The sequence below is a fragment of the Antedon mediterranea genome, chromosome 1, assembly GCF_964355755.1.
Source record: "Antedon mediterranea chromosome 1, ecAntMedi1.1, whole genome shotgun sequence".
In the NCBI taxonomy this organism is placed as follows: domain Eukaryota; kingdom Metazoa; phylum Echinodermata; class Crinoidea; order Comatulida; family Antedonidae; genus Antedon; species Antedon mediterranea.
Genome location: NC_092670.1, coordinates 20,362,295 through 20,384,384, shown reverse-complemented (window position 1 = coordinate 20,384,384; position 22,090 = coordinate 20,362,295). Strand labels below are relative to the sequence as shown.

The 22,090-nt window shown below is 29.8% G+C and overlaps 1 protein-coding gene across 1 annotated transcript in view; it reads right to left on the bottom strand.

Moving 5' to 3' along the window:
- Positions 1–281: 281 nt before the first annotated feature.
- LOC140061325 (rhomboid-related protein 3-like) overlaps positions 282–22,090 on the bottom strand; it is a 38,710-nt gene continuing 16,901 nt past the window's right edge. Inside the window, exons 4-10 of the mRNA XM_072107838.1 lie at positions 16,296–16,460; positions 13,245–13,478; positions 11,091–11,239; positions 9,670–9,782; positions 3,079–3,179; positions 2,348–2,402; positions 282–1,384 (exon numbers count right to left, since the gene is read on the bottom strand). Coding sequence (XP_071963939.1) covers positions 1,113–1,384; positions 2,348–2,402; positions 3,079–3,179; positions 9,670–9,782; positions 11,091–11,239; positions 13,245–13,478; positions 16,296–16,460 — 1,089 coding nt within the window. The 3' untranslated portion in view covers positions 282–1,112. The remainder of the gene's footprint in view (positions 1,385–2,347; positions 2,403–3,078; positions 3,180–9,669; positions 9,783–11,090; positions 11,240–13,244; positions 13,479–16,295; positions 16,461–22,090) is intronic.

Genomic DNA, 22,090 nt, shown 5'->3' with positions numbered 1-22,090 from the left:
AGAAATATCAGAATTATACCATATCGTGATGCTAAACTACCTTTTTTGTCAAGAAATGTTGTACCGGACAATATTTCAATTGTTGTGACTTTTTTATACATCTACTACTTCTTCTTACCAATAAACCAAGGAAGACAATACATTAGTAATAATATAATAATTTCCATAAATATATATATATATATATATATGCAGGAAAATAACAATACTTGTATTTATATCTTTACATACTCTACAAAATAAAACAATAAAATCGTAATTCTTCAAATAAATAACCAATTTGTATATTTTAGCAAGAACAAGCACTTTTAAAACAGACACACATTAATATTTCCTCCTAAAATAGGATACCGGTCTAACCATAGAGGTCTATGGTCTAACCATAGAGATATTCAATCAGTGGTTCAGATATATTCATATTCAGCCACAGTGGGATTTACACTCAGTGGTTCTTACCTTTAAGTGATTTAGGAGGCAAGTGAGTTAATACTCCTATTACCATAAAGTTTACTCTCTCACCATAGCGATATCTATATACACTAGACTGGTTAAACCATATAGATATCCAAATTCACTGATCCAGATACGAGATATTTATAATTATTGGTCTCACCATAGATATATTCTCAGTCACTGTTTCAATCATAGAGATATTCATACCTATTGGTCCAACATCAGAGATATTCAAACTCACTGGTCGAACCTGGCATAGAGATATTCAAACTCACTGGTTTAATCATAGAGATATTCATACCTATTGGTCCAACATTAGAGATATTTAAACTCACAGGTTGAACCTGGCATAGAGATATTCATATTTACTGATTAAAATCATATTTTACTAAATGATTCAACATAGATATTTACGCTGGTCCAACCATAAATGTCACTGTAAATGATCTAATAGAGATCATGTCTGGTTAAAACCATAGAGCATTCTCTCTTTCAATCCAGGTATTGTGATGCCGATTGGACCTCTTTTCACCAGGAACATGGTACAAGTTAGTTCATTATCTTCACAACTCCATAAAATCCTCTGACCGTAACAATCCATAGTAAGAATGGGCTATAACATCTTATAGAAATCAATTATTAAACCGACTTTCGTCCCTTCAATCCGGTAATTCCGTCGGCATCAAACCACCGTTTAAATTTGATTTATAAAATACATTCCATAAAACAACAAACAACATGGTTAAACACCACAACATCATTGCTATCCACATTGTAAACCGCTCATGTAGTTTCTGATCGTAGTTCCGTAAAATTAGAAGACCAAAGGTCAAACCTATAACTACTCCCATCAAATGTGGAACAAACGAAATTGCTAAGAGTGCGTCATTGGAAAAACGTCGCCAAACAGCAACACCGAAATCGGCACTTGCTAAAAAAAGATAGTAAAGAATCATTAAAGAATTTGTTTAAAGGTCTTGTATAATTCAAATACATAGTTAACAAATGCTCATAGATTAAAACAGACAAAATCAGAGAAAACAGTAAAACATTATAAACATTCAATCTAGCACAACTCTATAAACTTTATAAATTAAGTTAAAACCAACCAATTTATTTTCAAGAAAAATTTAGTGAGGAAAATAGTAAATAATTAAATAAACAGCTTATTGGTTTGTATGGCGAAAATACATACTTAAGAAATGGTTTAGACATGCGATTATTAGTTTTAAAAAAAACAAGAAAATCTGAAATACGTAATATATACAAATCTTAACTCATACAATAGAACCTTATTTTTAACAATAATAGAAGTAGTAGTATCGGCACATTTTTTAAGGGAAATCTTAGAAACGTTACGGTGTTTTTTTCCAACAACATTTATGAATGTACAGCCATGGTTCTGTGTAGCATTTTGGTTGAAAAGGTTCCTTCTTAAATGAAAGGGGTGGAGATACTAAAGTGAAGATGTTCATATTGGTGTAAATTCGTATTAACATACAATATTCACTAGTTTTTCTTTAATTACATCACTAAATAAATCAACATAATAAAACGGTAAAATAATAGTGAAGACAAGTTCTTTTTTTCTTTCATGCAATTTCCTTCATCAGATCGTATTACAGTGTCATAGTATAAATAGCCATGTCCACTCACGATCAAGTAATATGTAAAAATTCTGGATATATGTGGCTTGAAACGATATCAGATTGTCTAAACTTTAATGAACGAAGCTCAGAAGGTGTTTTGTAGTGCAGATCATTTTACCTTGTTACATCGTATATGCATAGTTTTAGGAGTACAATTGTATTATAATACGAACTTGTATCTAGTGCCCGCTTTTGATAATTTATAGACTGGTTTATATGGGAAAAATTAAAAAAACTATACTCACCAAATATAATAATAATTCCTAATTTTATTGCACCATCACGGATTCTAGAATAATGCTGCAAAAGAGAAATATTCAGCTAAATTATACATAGTCAGAAACAAATACCAGAAAACACTTCTTAAAACTCTGTCTAGACTATCAAACTTTATGTGACAAGAAAATGTGATGTGCCCATATATGGACATGATGACAACATATCACTACCATATTTAAACATATCACTACCATATTTGGGCACATCAAACTAGTTTGATAGTGTAGACAAAGCTTAAAATGGCTATTGACATTAAACACTTGGATGGCTGCAATCAGTTTTAAAAACAGTTATAAAGACATCAAGAGCACTTGAGGTTCATAAATGAATGCAGAATAATGGACAAGCTCTACTTGTTATGGTTAGCCAAAAAGCACTTCATATATGTGTATATAAGTAGATAGTGTAGCATATAAATCATAAATATAAAGAGTTTGTTTGGATTTTGTTAAATATTTTATCCTACTCTGACTTAAGCTCTATCTAAAAACTTTATGACAAAAAAATATGATGTGCCCAAATATGGCAGCGATATGTACGAATATGGTAGTGATATGACATCATCATGTCCATATATGAGCACATCACATTTTGTTGTCACATAAAGTTTGATAGTGTAGACAAAATTTTAGTAGTAGTAATTACACATCTACAACTATCATCAAGTTTGTCTGGTACTAAACTCATTATTGCTTACTGTTAGTCTGTTTGCTAGATGGCCTGCCATCAAAGCATAGACACCGGCTGATATACCACATGCATAACTTGAAGGATCAAATACAGACGACCCCATAGAACCTGAAAGAATAAACAAGTATACGTATAGCTAGTGCAGTACTCTAGGTTCTGGCGATTCAGATTAATATTCGTTACAATTTTGGCACACATGGCATGTCATACCTATGCTTGAGCTGGAATCACTGTCTAGCCTAAAATTTGAGGTCACAACAGACTACTCACTCAAAACGTGGATGATGCGCATAAGTTACGTTTGATGCAGGAACACATCAACACTCCTGCTTTCTTCGTGAAAGGATGTGTTCTTAGAAACAATGACATGGACTCACAAGAGAAGATATGATGTATACATACATAACTAAAGCTATGTCTACACTATCAAACTTTGTGACAAAAAATGTGATGTGTCTATATATAGACACAATGACATCATATCTCACAACCACATATCACTACCATATTTGGGCACATCACCTTTTTGTCTAACTAGTTTACCTCCGCCAAGGAGGTATATGTAATCGGTAGCGTGTGTTTGTTACTTGGCAAAAAGAATTTTGCCAAGTATAGTATTCACTTTGTTTGTATGTATGTATGTATGTATATATGTATGTATGTTTGTATGTATGTTTGTTTGTTTGTTTGTTTGTTTGTTGGCACGATAGCGCCTACAGTTTTCAAGTTATCGTTCTGAATTTTTGGGTGTAGATAGTTATGTACTTTCAGACCATGCCTATTGAAAATCAACAAAATTGGTTTATTAATAACTTCACAAATAACAAAAATGATATTATTTTCAGACCGGCTAGTGTTAAAAGATAGGAGACAATTTTCAAAAGCCGGCGAGCAGTCTTAAAGTAACAAGTATACTGAAATTGCATTTTCTCGAGAACTACTTGTCCAAAAAACTTCATTTTTGTACAAGAGGCAAGAGTTATAATTTGTGATTTGTAATTTTAAAACATAATTTGATTTAATGTGCACGTTTTTTGATGCCAGTAGTTTAAAAAACCTATTTTCTTTTCAAATTCACTCGTTTGATTTTTGCGTTGCTGTTCTATTGTTAGTCAACTGAAGCTATTGTTAATTGAAAGGCTTGTTACATAACCATTAAACCAAACTCGCATACACATGCTTGTAGGTAGTGAAATTAGCCTAAATCACAAACAGCATTAAGACACACACAAATATATATTTTTTTTTACCGGAGAATCTTATGTAGGATAATTTTACAGTAGACGGAGGTATGCACTCTCGGAGTGGCTTTCTAGTTTGATACTGTAGACAGAGCTTTACCAAATTGCATAAAACAATGTTCACAATTCCTGTATGGCCTTTGTATATTTTCACAAAGCAAAACTATGAATATGAAATAATATGGAATATTTCCACTCGCAAATATACCATTAAAATGTATGATGCTAAATTTGATTTCCTTCTGAATTTAATTTGAAATATAGGAATCACAATTATCCATTATGATACATTGTGGAGATATGCAAGTTTATACAATATCAGTATTATACTACTAAAACAGTTTGGTAATAAAAGCTGATGTAATATACAATGGTGGTAACAAAATGAGAAGATGATGATTCAAAATCTTATTTTCTATATAACGGAGCAAACATTCAAAATCCGGCGGAATATGCGGAACGTACCAAATCACAAATTCAATTTATTTTTGTTGTTTTTACAGTATTTTTACAAACCAAGCTTTGCTAAAAAAAAACTCATTTTTGATTGTGAATGTGCAATGATGCATGACAGACCAAGTGTCTGCATGAGCGATCATCACCAATTTCCCATGAGCCACCGCTAAATGACATATCACGAACGATAAATAATTATCGATGGTAAAGAATATAATTCACTTTCTTTCAAAGTAGAAACAAATACGTTAACTGTATGAAAATGAGACGGAATATATGTGGCGAACAGTGGCTATAATGCAGCACATTTCAAATACTTAAAATATAGGAAATCTACAAAATATTTTTTTTTCAATTTATGTTCCCTCTGGTTGTTTTATCATCGAATAAGCAAAAATGATCACAAATCTTACAAAATCAGTAAAATATTGGGGGCTAAAAAAATTTTTCATAGGAGTTAGAGGTTAATAGAAGTATTGCTGCAATATTTAATTTTTTATAATAGTATGCATTTACATATATGTGTGTTTATTTTTCGACAACAAACACAAGAATATAAATATAGGCCGAAGACATTTTTACGGGACAATTTCAAAAACAATAGAAGGGTTTAAATAAGATAATTTACATGTTTCATTTAATTTATTTTATGGTACACTCAACTCTCCCAATCCCTGACTTCTTTTAAAACGGGAAACTCCTCCAATACTAGAATTTTCTTGAAGTCCAAACAATCTCAAATTCATTTTTACCATTAAAAACACATTCCGAATACCAAATTTTCCAGAAAAACACACATATTGGCAACCCTAAAGGTGTCTGGTATTGGGAGAGTTGATTTATAAGTTAAACTGAAATCTAATCTTTATTTATTTTGTCAAATCTTAAGAGAAAATTTAAGAACATAAAGAAAGATTTAACATCCCTACCTCCCCCAACACTAACCTTACTCTACCGATGCCTATGACTCCATAACTTAATTCCTATCCTCAACACTTGTACATTTAAACTTCAATTAAATATTCTATTATACAATACTCTATTTCAACTTTAAATTCATATGCTTATGATGAACTTAGCCCTAGGGAATACCACATAAACTAATGTATTACAGAACGCAACTTTAGTGCGCATTAAAATTGATTTTATTTCATCATTATTTTCTTCTTTACAGATATCTTAAATTATATTTTATGCGATATAATTGTATTAAATTTACACTGGAGCTTAAATATTTAAAAAAAATGTAAAATAGAAAAGAAAATTGGAATGCAATATGATGTCATAATTAAATATCGAACAAAATACATAAATATAGTATAGAATTTTCTTGTAGGATTTGAACCATAAACCTCTAATGGACAAATCATGTTGCGATCAGATTAGAATTATTTTTTCGCTTAACCTAAACTAATGTGAGCGCGCTTTTATGCAAAATGTGGATGGGTTTAAAATGTGTGAAAGTATTACCACAGCTGGTTCTATGGTTAGTCTCAGTATGCCGATCTTAGATGTCAGGTATAATACACCATCAAAAAAGGTCAAAGGTTGGTATTTCACAGACAAAAAATTGATAGATAAAATATGAAACAAATTTGAATCTTAACAACAGGCCAATGCTTTATAGTGGCATTATGTGAAAAAGGGGGAAATCCTCATAAATAAATGCCAATCGCGGTTATTTAAGTTCACTGTAATTCTGGGCTTGTAGGTACTATATAAAAATATTCATTTCTCACTCATGGATAACAAATTGCTATTTACAGAATCCAGTGATGTCATCGTTGACATATATAAATAAACAATCTGATCTTTAATTGATTTGTTAAATATTTATGTTTCAATAATTTTTTATTATTATTGATGGAATAAAAATAACTGTAATTGCCTCAGAAGACACTCTGAGCCACTCAGCTTATAACACTGAAAATACATAAATCAAAAAAAGAAAAAGAATAGAATTACAATGTAAGATATACATAAGATAACACAAATATTTCAAACCAGATAAATAATAATTTATATAAACCTGTAAAGATCACAATGATATTATACAAATAATGAATGTTTATGAGTTGAATTGGGAAAATATTACAGGAGTTGAATAGGGAGAATATTTCATGAGTTGAATGGGGAGAATATTTCATGTGTTGAATGGGGTTCATGAGTTGAATGGGGAGAATATTTCATGAGCTGAATGGGGAGAATATTTCATGAGTTGAATGGGGATAATATTTCATGAGTTGAATGGGGAGAATATTTCATGAGTTGAATGGGGAGAATATTTCATGAGCTGAATGGGGAGAATATTTCATGAGTTGAATGGGGAGAATATTTCATGAGCTGAATGGGGAGAATATTCTCATGAGTTGAATGGGGAGAATATTTCATGAGTTGAATGGGGAGAATATTTCATGAGTTGAATGAAGAGAATATTTCATGAGTTGAATGGGGAGAATATTTCATGAGCTGAATGGGGAGAATATTTCATGAGCTGAATGGGGAGAATATTACAGGAGTTGAATGGGGAAAATATTTCATGAGCTGAATGGGGAGAATATTTCATGAGCTGAATGGGGAGAATATTTCATGAGTTGAATGGGGAGAATATTTCATGAGCTGAATGGGGAGAATATTTCATGAGTTGAATGGGGAGAATATTTCATGAGTTGAATGAAGAGAATATTTAATGAGTTGAATGGGGAGAATATTTCATGAGTTGAATGGGGAGAATATTTCATGAGCTGAATGTGGAGAATATTTCATGAGTTGAATGGGGAGAATATTTCATGAGTTAGAAGATTTACTGTTCTATCATAGATATATTATATAATATCTCTATGGTTCTATTTTATGATGCGGACACGACAGTCAGGTTTTTAACAAATACAAATATTATACCTTCTCAATGAATACAAATATTTACCTACTCTTGCAAGTTGTGTGGGGTTCTTTTTTATTTCTAAACTGACTGAACATGGATGCTCTGTGTATTGTTAAACAAACAAGAGGCAATTACACTAAAAGCATATTTATAGTATTAAGGGGACACTCTTTTGGGTCCAAAAAGTATACTTTTTTACTGTATGCCATTTTCAGTTATTTATACTTATAATTTCAAAAAGATTAATGAGTGAGAACAGACCAAATTAATATCATAGAACACCATCGAGAGGTAAAATAAATATCCACATTCTTCTCAGAATGAATCAATCAAAATCAAATTAATGAAAATGTGAAAAATTGTCTTTTATAAAAACAACACTGTGGTAATGAATTTTATATTTCAACAAGAGTAAAACATTTTTTTTCATTGATTTAACAAAATTTTAAATTAAATTATGAAGAATTCAACGCCCTAATGAAATAATTATATTATACTAATTGAATCTTGCTACACAATGGGATATAAGGAAACAAATTGTTATCATGCATTCTCAATTACGCTGTTAGTGAAAATTGCGTCTTCAGCAAGTTTATTTCATATCATGGCTGGCTGTGTGTTTTACTGAAATTGAATGTATATTGTTTTGTGATTTTTATACAGATTTAATATTTTTACATTTCAAATTACAATTTTTATATATTGCAATTTGGCCCATTGGGCCTTCATTTGCAATAATGTTTCTCTTTGTGTTATAAAGTTAATGATAATTTCAAATTATCAATCGGCCATTGGGTATAAGATAATTCAATTGCGGGAAATGATTCAACGAATATCATTGCTTAGTGGAAAAAGTTGCAATTACCTGGAAACTGTTTTTTGTTACATGCAGTCATCAATACACATAATAAAGGTTGACTGCTAATTACGATATGTAAGCCTCCTTCTAAGAATGTATTATATTTACTAATTAGAAAAATATGATTTTTACTAGTGAGAATTATAAGTCATTTATTGTAGCTCTTCTTAGAAGAAAAAATTAATTTCATTGATTTTAAAAAAATGTGACATAGATGGAAAAAATATAATTAATTCTAGCATAAGACGACATATAAAATATTAGTTACTTCTCTGAAGTTTAATTTCTTTCCGACTCATAAATTACTTGGAAAACTCTAAGGTTATGTTACAGTTAGTGATTATGGGGTACCAATGTTGTGTTTCCCTGAGTGCCCATTTTTTCAAACATTGATTGTCTTCCATACTTAATAAAACATTCCTTTAAACTGCCTCTAAATAAATATGAGAGGTTTGAAGGGAAATATTATGCCATCAATGACAGGGTGATTGCATAGGGTAAATGTTTTTTTAAGGCTAAAAGGGGTAGTTTTAGTTATTGCCTCTTTACGTTCTTTAAGCTCTGTCTACACTATCAAACTTAAAGCTCTGTCTACACTATCAAACTTAAAGCTCTGTCTACACTATCAAACTTAAAGCTCTGCTACACTATCAAACTTTATGTGTCCCATATATGGACACGATGATGTCATATCACTACCATATTTGGGAATATCACTACCATATTTGGATACATCGCACTTTTTTGCCATAGTGTAGACAGAGCTTTACAAATGCCACGAGTGGGTGTTTTTGTTCTAGCTCAAGTCACAGGATCGACATGGTCCATGTGTGCTAAAATTTTGATTTTAAAAATATTATTATACTATAACATAGACTAATAATAATAATAGTTCATTCTTCTATAGCGCAAATAAGCAAGCTATCAATGCACTGCACATTATTACCCTGGTCATTTTTTGGATTAAACATGTATGAAAACATACTCTCATAAAGTTGTGTCTTGATTTAACCGATTTTATACACCTGGGTGGAGAGGATAGGGTAGTTTTGACACAAACTTGGATAGAATTTGTGTTACAAAAACTTAACTTATATAACAATATTATAATAAAACCGTATATGCACAGTGTAAACCAATTGCAATTTAATACTTTACCTGCTAAAACTCCAAAGAACAATATAGTTGCAATTCTTCTCGTACCATGAACAAGTTCCAATGGGAAACCAATAACAAGTTGAAATAGAAGATTGAAAATCAAATGTTCTAAGCTGTCAAGAATAAATACATGCAATAAATATCGAATTACAAAAGATTATCTTGAAAAATTTACAAAATACTCATTAAAATTTAATATAAAATTAACTCGATCATTTCAAAATATCTTAACAGTTAAATATCATCATTTAATTAAAATTTGTAAAGATTTCCAACCTATATTATGTATGGATTTGAACAATATAGCATTTAAAAACAAATTTTATGAATGAGCTTAATTTCATATTAATCTTGGTTAGATTTAAGAGATATATAAAACTATAGATTATTGGTATTAACTTTTATGGATACAGTATGACATCACAAAATAAAATGTAGATTTTAATATTCTGTACTAGATTATTGTTACTTAATCACTATATAGATACACTAATTCTAAGAATAAACTATACTGCATTAGTGTTAATTTGATTACATAGGTATATTTAAATATGTATCGTCAGAATAGATCATAATCTTAATATCATATTATTATTACTTTATATCAATATGATTGTCAGAATAAATGATAATTTAGCATTAGATTATTGTTGCTTAAGTATATCGATATAATCTTCAGAATATATAGTTTATGTCCAATGAATAACTTAAATAAACGAAGATGTCTTGATATAAAAATATGACATTTTAATCATCTAGAGTTACTAGGCCTTGAGGCAGGCAGTCAGTGATGTGTAGATGGACTGAATGTACACACAAGATATAATGCATTTTTAAGTGGTGTTAACTAACTTCATAGCTGTGTCTTATTGGCCTAGAGCATGATCTATTCATAATGCATAGTGTCAAAGGTGTGCTGGAGAAAAAGATATGGTAATCACAAAACCGTTACGGCATATTGACAATTGCATATTTGAAGACAGACCGTCAGATCTTAAAGGGGAACTCCATTTTAAAATTTCCTTTGTTTGCTCTAAAAAATAAATTGTGATGAGATAATGATGTAACTTAAAATCGGTGAAGCAGAACAATTAATGTAGAAGTACTTTTTCAAGTAATAATTTTAAAATACAATAATTGACCGGGTAAAAAATTCAATAAAAATGATTTTAGGCTTCTTCTTTTCTTATGCATATAAAAGGAGGGTCAAATGAAAAGTTATGTTCAATGAAATAACTAAATTTGTTCGCAACTAGTGTTATGTACAAATTACGTCAGGGTGAAACATCTAATTCTAAATATACTTATTTAAAAATCTAAAAATAGCTATTTAGAAATTAAAAAATAGATATTTAAAAATCTAAAAATAGCTATTTAAAAATCTAAAAATAACTAGTTCAAAATATTAAAATATATACTACCCAGCATGGAAGACAAAATAGGTGCAAAACCTCCAGAGTTGAATTTTCTTTAAAGGGTCAAAGACCAAGAAACTGTCAGCCGGCACTGGACCGGTCATCAGGTTCACATCCTCTTTCACTAATACACAACAATATACATAAAAACCAATCTAAGAGAAAACAAACATTACAACCATAAATAAAATGTGAAATTTACCTTACTACATTAAGATCGCAAGCATTGTCTTACTGTTATTTAGTATGTAGTATTCTCATTATTTGACATTTTTCAGTGCTGAAGCCATGAGAAATAAAGTGGTGCAGTGATCTTTGTGTGGGTGACAGGCTTGTCAAAGGCCTCTGTGATAGTAGTACTGGTGGCTATGGCTCTTTAATTCTACCACATAGTATTATTATCATTATTCTTTATTGGAAACTGGAGATAGCAGTGTCCAACATGGCACACAAAATGGGAAAATTTTCTCTATGGTTTTTATACCACACTGTATATACCTTTGTTGGTACCGTAATTTTAAGAACAATTTATGGCCTTGCACGGCCTTGACGAAAAACACCTTTTGGTGATCAAGTTCTCCGTGTTGAAATAAAGCATTTATTATTATAATATTATTATGGTACAAGCATGAAAATAGCAATAACAAACTTAGATAATATTTTCACTAAACTTTAAGAACACATTTTGACAGTAATAAAGGTTCAATAGAAAATACAAAAACATAGGAAGAGAAATGCTTATATTTGACAACTGTACAAGCTGTAGCATCAGGTATTAATAACTGATGTTTATAACATAGATTTCTTTCATTAGTTTCATTGAGCCTTTGCGATTCTTTAAATGAATATAAAATATTATGAAAATCCTGCCTTATGACATTCTACATAATTTAAAAACACACATAAAGGAAACGATCTCCATAAACAAAAAATGAATAATGGTACAGTATACTGCCCCTTGACAACAATCAGAGTTTATCATTGAAGAGAAGCAATTTCACAATGCAATATTTACACGACAAAGTCAAGGTTAAACGAAATCACAGCTTAAAAGCTAGACAATAAGATAATTGCATTTTTTGTTTCTTAAAACCGATCTACGCAAGCCACATTGTCTGCGAGTCAGTAGAAATCGTTTTGAGAGATATATTAGATGATTTTACGTTTCAGACGCATAAACAATTGAGATAATTGTTTACGATTAAGAAGTGAGGATGATGACCTAATGCTGAATATAAATATACAGTTAATTATCGGTGACAACACCTCAATTAAAGATGGTTGTAGGAATGAAAACAATTAACATAATTGTTTATTCTTCTGAGGTGAAGAAATCCACGCTTCATTTATAAAGTTAATTAAAGTATATTAGGAGGAACTAATATATCTATCTATGATTAAAAGTGTGACCGATTTGTGAGTGATGGTCATTATGCCGAAGGTCAATGGATACATAGATATAGTATAAAATAGGTGGAACAGATGAAGATGACAACCATTTAAAAATTAGTAATTGTGTATCATTTCAGTTTTTTCAATATACTGGGGGGTGACTTGATGGTTATGATGCTTGGCCACCAATCCAAGGTCCTGGGTTCAAATTCTGTCATATGTCAGAATTTTTTCTAATGACAAATTTACAACTCCACTCCCAAAGACTTGTAATAAGTTTATGAAGAGCATCTTGTGTATATGTTTGTCTTGTAGTCCATGAACTCGCTTATATCCTAAATATATATATAAAACAAACAAAAAACAAAAACCTCTTTAGTAAAAGAGCATCGTTTTTTATTTATTTTATCGTAAGATCATGATGATCCCCCTACAGTACTCTTTTCCGAAAAGTGTACTAAGTTCTTTATTGTGCAATTGAGACCAACATCTTTACATCCCATGCAAAGAATGAGGCAATTAGATTAAAATATCTTATCTAGGATACAAGCAAGATGGCACAGACAAGTCTCAAACACCTGCCTGTCAAATGATACGCTCATATCCCTTACCATACAGCTCTAAAAAACCTTAAACTAAACATGGTACATTAATGTTGTTGATTAACTCAACTCCTGTGAAGGATTAATAATGAATAGAATATTTTACATACAAGGATGGCTTCAGAAAAACTCATCAGTAAAACAGATTTTGAATCATACAACTCACCTCTACTAAACACATACATATAATTAAAACTGGTGGCATACACCAACGGAAACCACTCGTGAAGTTAGCACGGTCGTTATCATTGGTTAAGAATTCGTTCCCTATTAACTTAAGACAATACTGCCATCGTGTCATTTGACTTTCAGTCGTGAATTGATACAGATGACCGGCTGCGCATTCGTTGAGTCGTGTGCGTACCGCTAATGAAAAACTTAATGACCTTTTCTCGCTCATCTGAAAAAAATAATTAATAATTTCAAGATGTTTATTGTTTTTAATGTTATAGATTCAATTCATGCTAACAAGTTCCACACTCCCGACAGCTTCTCCAAGCGTGTTACTCATAACGTATCAGTATGGTTCAGAAAATTCTTGTCAGCAGAAACACACTAAATGGCACAGATATTTAACACTCGTTATATGCAATAGAACAACTTCAGTGAGAGTGTTGATAACAATTTGGCATATAAAATTATAAACCTTAAGATTATTTATAGCATATATACCAAGTATTACGGATTTGTGCAAGTCTGCCACTCTTAAAACTCTTCTCAAGTTCTAACACGCAAGGCTTAAAATCTCACACAATGATTTATATTTACAACTACTTCAAGTACCAACGCATAAATTCTGTCTTTTAAGATTTTGGTGCCTAAAGTGATATAATTTATTTTATTCTAAATAAAATTTATTACTATATTTCCATTGACTATAATAATTTATTTTAAAACTACAATTTTGAAAATGGGGTTCACATGAAATATGTAACTAAATTAACTACTATTAAATGTAGTGTTACATTACAGTGTTTTTCTTAAGGCATATGGGCAGACTTTCACATAGTTATTTTGATTGGTCTTGGCTATTTTTTTTGTCTTTTGCCAAAGCTAGAGGCTTTTGTATTTGGTCTTCCTCTTTTTTTATACAGGCTTCCTCAGTTTATCTTAAAAACTAAATTATTATATTATTGTATTATTATATAAGGTGGAAACAATTTTGAAATTAACCATTTCTTCGGCACCATGCATGCATCTCATGTAGTCTGCTCATACACAGGTGTATTTAAATATGAAAAATGAATTTACTGACTGTAAATATTTGTACAGTCAACTACCTTTACATTTAACCTTTCTGAATCATAATTCTCATAACATTTAACTGCATCATTCAACAATAACACTTAAAAAAATAACTAATTAAAAAAAGACATTTCATAGTTTTTATATGTTTCAAGTCTTTTAGTAGAAGTGGAATTTAATAGATAACGTGTGTATAGCATATAAGAGTAGTCTAACATACTCAACAGTTTTGTGGCAGTAAACTACTAATCCACTTTTAAAACTAGTGCAATTGTATTATAAAGGTAACGGTGGAGTAATCAATAAAAAGCTCTTAAAATAGGGTTTTTTCTAGACACCCTAATCAATAACAATTGTTTTTTTCTTTCAAGTTAAATTGTTATTATATAATTATATTATTTAAGGTAAACAAAGCTTTTTGATGATACACTTTGCAACATACTATCTGAATACTATAATGCAATTTTTTTTTATTTGTGCACTAAAGGGTGTGGTTTCTACGTTTAATCTGGAAATATTACAATTTTGCCTCCTATAATAAAAGTGATGACCTTATGGCTTCCACATTTGTTTAGAAAAAAGAACAGATTTGCCAAAAAATTGTTTAATATAACTTTTTTTAACATATATAATATTCATAAATTGTATTTTATTATTAAATCAAATATCCATATATATTAAGGTAAAGTAAGACAAGAAAATCAATAGCATATTAAAATGCTATCAATTCTGAAAGATATCAAAAAAAGTACCACATTCCAATTTTATATCTATCCATGATACAATTGGACTCTTGGACAAAATAATGTTGATAATTCTAATTAAAACATTACTAGTATTAGTATCTAGTATCTATTTCATACCATACCTCCATGTTCATACTATGCACTGAATTTTTCTAGTACTATAGTTTTAAAAGCAACAGTACGGTACTGTACACAACACAAAGTCTAATGGAAGCAAGTTTATAAGCAAGCGAAAACCACAGAAAGTCTACACGCTAAAAATAATCCTAAAAAAACACTTTGAATTGAGAATGTCAGTTTATAGATACATACTAATTGTTTCTGTCAATGTTGATAACACTCTTGTCAATCTGGTAAACTTCTCTATCATTCCAGATTAATACTCAAAGCTAAGATGTAGTTTTAGTAGATTCTTATCAAAACACCTTTTAAACCTTTCAAATTAGTTCTGTAGTTGATGTTAATTAACTATAGTATTTAAAATCTGGTAAAATTCCATAGCATATCAGATTGTGTATGACTCGCAGAAAAGATGGTTTTTTAAAATTAATCTAAATTACAGATGGATGCAGAATTATTAATATGTTCCACACCTGTATTCAACAATCATTTTTTTAGTATTTATACTTTTTTTTATTTTTTTTAATTCCAACTTTTATTTTTTTTTATATTTACAAGTTTTGTTTTATTTATTTATATTTTTTTAGTATCTATACTTTTTTTAAATTTTATTTTTTTTAAAATTTCAACTGTAGAGCGGGTAACTCTTCCAGCTAAACCCACAGGCCAGCTGAAATCCAGGGACCCTCTTTAAAATTGAAAATATAAATGACTGAAATGAAATATAAAGACTTTTCCTGCCAGATGACCATATCATCACACTAGGAGACGATCCCCTACTCATTTTTAGTTATTAAGTTGTTATTGTGCACATCAGCAATATATGTACGCTAGACATACAGCTTTAGATCCCATTCAAAGGACGAGGATATGAGAGAAAAGTACTGTACCTTTCCTAAAGCTCTGTCTACACCACTACAAAAAGTAACATCACACTTTTTTTTGTCAATCTAGTTTGATAGTGGAGACAGACCTTTTTTTTGTTAATCTAGTTTGATAGTGGAGACAGACCTTTAGGAACAGTACCATACTGCACAACATTACAGTACTATAAATACTGCACAAATTTGATTAGAAATATTAACATGATAACAAAAAATACTTACAATATTTAAAAATTCATGATAGCCAATATATCCTCCAATATTCTCTTCTATAGTGGACTCCAATACCGACAGCTTGTGTGGTTCTATGGCTTCTTTCAATCCATACTTGTAAAGAATAACTTGAAATGCTTCCATGCTTATTTTACCATCTCCGTTGACATCAAACTATTTAAGAAAAAAAAATACTGTAATTAAATGATATATATATTACATATCTACTCTTCTACAAACAACATCTATATTCATGTTTTATGACTACCAGACCAATACTTGAAATTATTTGAAATTGCCAAAATCTCCCAAATACAATATTCTCCCTTTTGGTACTGACTAGATTGATCCAACTTGCTTAGCAAAAAAATAAGAAAATTTATTTTATTATTAATGTATATAATCAACCTTTTTACTATAACAGTAAAATACTTTTATATACATTTCTAGTTCAAATTTATCACCAATTTTAAACAATCAATAATTCTAGCAAATAAAATACTATATTTATTGTATTTTTATTTTACCAATTTCTACATTTATAGTCGATGATTCTCGCTAGCTCGAAGAAGTTACTCGAAGGTAATTATAGCAATAATAAGATGGTAAACCACAAGGGAAAAATCAACTAATGTCGTATAGAATGATTAGAAAATCATGAAGGATACGAAAAATGAGTTTGCAATAGGGGAGGTATATAACAGATACAGTAAGTGAATTGAAAGCTGTATTTATGCATAGATTAAATTACATTTTCTGGCAATATTTGTTTACTTGTAAAATAAGTACAACAATAATTAGTTAGAAGGACATGAAATGAGTTTACAATAGAGGTATACAAGATACAGGCAGTAAGTCAATTTAATGATGTATTTTGCATAGATTAAATTACATGAACAATCATATTTATTTACTTGTATTAAAGTGCAAAATTATTTAAGCTCAGTCTACACTATCAAACTTTATGTGACAAAAAAATGTGATGTGCCCATATATGGACATAATGATGTCATATCACTACCATATTTGGCCATATCACTACCATATTTGGGCACATCACACTTCTTTTGTAGGACAGAAATAATTAATTTGATACAAAGTGAATGCAATATTTATGCACAGAATATATTATATTTTTTGGCAATGTTATATTTCTGGCAATGTTTGTTCATAAATAATTATTGTTGTATAGAAATAATACATTATTATTTAAATGTAATATTTCTGCTCGCATTGGGCAATTATTTTCTATGTAGCTATATTTATAACTGTACAATTTGGGGTTAGGCAAATATGCTATTACCATATAGTGCACTTTGAAGCGATAGTTAACACACATAATGCTGAAGTTTCCTCTTTTCTCTTACTATATTTATTATAAAAATTCATGCATGTTCAATGTTACTGGCTTTAGATTTTTTAATGTTATTCACATAAGTCTGTCTCTGTGTGCATGTCTGAGCAACAGTGCGTCCAGCATAAAATCAACTATTACTAATTTTATTTTGTTATTTCTTCTTTATATACTATTAGACTATTGGGGATTTCATGGAAGCCAATTGGATAATATTCTCAACACAGTATGGTCGTTCCTGAATGCTATGAGTGTCACATGAATTAAAAACACAAATTTATAAACTGGTCCTTACCAGGGATCAATTAGACTGAACCTGGTTAGTAACAAGGAACACTAGTTGGTTTTTCTTTTTGGTTCTTTTCTTTTTTTGTAAATAATTTTTTCAGTACAGTGCTTGGTGTCTCACAACATTATGTTCTTTATAAATCCAAGATATTATTGTTTTTATAAACCAAAATTGCTAAGTTAACAATCTAGTATTTTCCTTTTCATTGTTAGTTGTTCAAAAGGCAGTAAATTTAATACTATATTTACACACAACACAGATTTGGAGACAATAAAGATTTATTTATTGTAATTTGCTATGTAACTTGCTATCGCAGTTTTTAAAAAAAGGTTTTCTAATTTTAGTTCTTAACCTTATTCTCTTTAATTTATATGAAATCTCAAATACATGTATGCTCAATATCTACTGTACATCCTTAAGCTATATTCACACAGAAACAGAAGACAGCATCGTTCAATTCCGTATATGTTTAACAATTATTTAACAACGGCACTGTCTTCACAAGTGTGAATGCACCTTTACTCTAGATGTTACCAATATATTAACATAACTCTACAATTTGGAGTCACGCAAGTGTCTGTTGGTCCGTGTACATCCATGCCAGAGTGCACAGTGCATCCAAGCTATATATCTAACTGTAACGTGACAGTGGTGACTAGTCATATCGCAATAAAAAATATATTATAGTTATTAACATTTCTAACAACCAACTGATAGATTCATACAGTGGTAAAATGATGAATGCGTGGAAATTATTCATATTTGCTGCATTTCAAATGTTAATATTATACTTCAAGGTGGCTGCTTTGTGCTACATAGGTCAAACATTTGTATTCAATTTTAACAGAAAGCATTAAAGCTTGTCCAGCAATTTCGATGAAAATAACAATATAAAATAATGAAGTTAGTAGAAAATCCCCCACCAACAGAGACTGAAAAAACGCACAATTATAAGACTTTACCACACGTCTCTATTTATTATTTCTTTTTTTAGACTATACTCTACCTCTTCAAGTATAGTATATACTGTAGCATGCTATGTATCCAAAAAATATATTTCTTTTAAGAATATAAATCCAAATCGCTGTCTAGAACCTAGACTAGAAATTGGTTTAAGATAGAGATATCCTTTACATTAGATCTTTAGTATGGTACATATCACTTTACTATATAATATCTTTAAATTCATCTTATAAATCTTAAATGTACAAATCATTTATATTTGATGGTCTTAAATGTTTAAAGTCTTCTTATTTTCGAAGTTCATTAATTCACTTACATTAATCCTGCGCTAACTACAACATTTGATTATTAATTAAATTTCTTTATTACTGCTCATACCACAGACTTGATTATTGTATATTACAGAGTGAAACGTTGATTGTTCTTTGATCAAAAATGCTAATGATCTTTTTACTAATTAAATTCTAAATGTACTAAATGAATTTAAATTCTTAAATTAGTAAAATATATTTGTCCATTATATTCTTTGTTTATTTAATGTAAATGAGTATTAAAGTCGTTTGAGATCAGTATGTAAACAAAGTGCTATATGTTGTATCCCTTGAGATTTTTTGCCTAATCTCCTCAAATAGACGAAAGTAATCACAATTCATATTATAATTGGCTAATGCAATAAAATGAATCACAGAAATAATATACTATGCATGTAAATGGATACATTCTATATTATCGTTAGTGCACATAAGTGGTTGTTTGAATGTGGTTCGGGCTTCTCACTGTAAGGTCAGTGGTTCAAATCTTATAAGAGTATACATTAAAACAACTACTGTACAAAGCCACTTCGAGAGTGCATACCTCCGCCTACTGTAAAATTCTCCCACATAAGATTTCTCCGAGAAAATATATATATATATATATTTATATTAATGCTGTGTGTGATTTAGGCTAATTTCACTACAAGCATGGTATGCAAATGTGGTGCAATGTTATGTAAACCAGCCTTTCAACTAACAAAAGTTTCACAAACGGGTGAATTTGAAAAGAAATAGGTTTTTTTAAAACTACTCGTATCAAAACAACTGTATATTAAATTAAATTATGTTTTAAAATTACAAATCACAAATTATGACTCTTGACCCTTGTATAAAAAAATCTTGTAATTACTTTTTGAGTAATCCTGTAAACATACAAACATACAAACAGACAAACATACACATGCGATCGACTACATACACCTCCTTGGCGGAGGTAAAAAATCATGTTGTGCAGTTCTTGTAATTTGTTATTTGCCAGCTAGATTCAGTAAACAATATTACTGTAGGTCCAGCAAAACCTACAGCCTTCCTACTTCTTAAATCTTTCTTAAGCTAGGCCTGAAATAGACTTGTATATTTTGATATTTCAGTTTATGCAAACCAGTCCTATTCCCAATCGGATACAATACCGTAATTCAGGTCTTTGACATTTCATTGGGAAATTGATTTTATTAAATATGCGACTGAGAACTGCCTTTGACTTATTTCAATTCAGTTCCGATCTGAGGAATATTACAAATAATTACGATTTAAGTTAAAGCGATCGCATCTGTTAGCAAACCAGACAAGAAAGTTCTATAACCTCTTATTTAAATTCTTTCTCCAATCAGAATGCAAAGTGTAATTCTTTTTTTCAACTTTGTGCTCTAGTTTTCTTTGTAGTTTATTACGTGTAAGTAATGTGCTCTATATTGATGTTAATGGTAACATTTACATAAGGAATTGATTGACAGGTTTTAAAAAGACAGTTGGTACTTGACAGTTATTTTAAGTACAGTGCTACATAGCATTAGATTAAGTTGATTTAATTGGAACAATGTTAGAGCCCCTTGATAAAAACTGACACAGATTCATAATAGTTGTATGCTCTCAAAATTAGTACATCAATGTAAACATTAGTAGTACGGTACATACACAAATGTTAAGTCATGAACTAAAAGGATTCATTGACATTTAACTAATCATATCAACTTTGATGATAATTTTAATTGAAGAAACGTACAAAAACTAATAATGTACTATTATTGAATGGATAACATTATTTGTATACGACCACTAGCACATGTGAAATACGGAACTAGGAACAAAAAGTCTTATTAGTTTAATTGTTATCAAAGGGAACTTTAAGGTAATTAGTATAAAAGTTGTATTATTTTTTTATATACCGTACTGTATGTACCATGTTTTTTATAACTAAAGGTGCCAATCTTAAATATTGTTAATATTTATTTATTTATTCTTCCTTTTGACTGGATTGCATTTTCAGTAAACGTAGTACTGCTTTTCAAAATGGTCCAGTTACAAGGTTTAAAAAGTAAAGACAAGTTATAAAATATATACAGAAAAAGAAAAGCATACATAATTTGAAAAATATACAGAAAATTTAAAAACAAATTTTCTTTTGTATAAAAGACATACATATAATAAACAAATAAAACTACTGAAAAACTGGAAATTACTGTTGTGCAACTAAATAGGAATAGCTATTAAATGCAACCTGTAATTTATGGTTTCCGGCCTACTGTAAAACTAAATATACCACCATACAATACTCTATATAAATATCAAAATTGAAAGCTAAGTGGAGAAAAAGTGCACTAATAAGAATAGTGAATGATTTATACTATTATTACAAAGTGACAAACAACATACAACAGATACGAAACGAAGAATGAAAAAATATGAATTTATCTGCAATTATGTAGAACAATAAAATATTTGAAAACAAAATTGTTACTTCTAATTTTAGAAACAAAATATAAAATAAAATGTTGTTTTATAGTGTTCAATCTAGTTCTGTGTTTGTTTCTTCATTATTAAAGCTCTTTTTACACTATCAAACTTTATGTAACAAAAAATGTGATGTGCCCATATATGGACATGATGATGTCATATCACTAACATATTTGGGAATATCACTACCATATTTGGGAACATCACACTTTTTTTGTCAAACTAGTTTGATAGTGTAGATAGAGCTTAATAATAAATAATATCATTATAATAATAATAATCTTCACAGTTGTTTATCGTAAGAACATCACACCATATTGCTATAAAAATAAATCAATTTGATTTGAACATTAATGCGATGCAAATGCTACAATTTCTATGCTATGAGGCGCCAAATGTAAATTTCTTATTCCAATAAATTGTTAATATA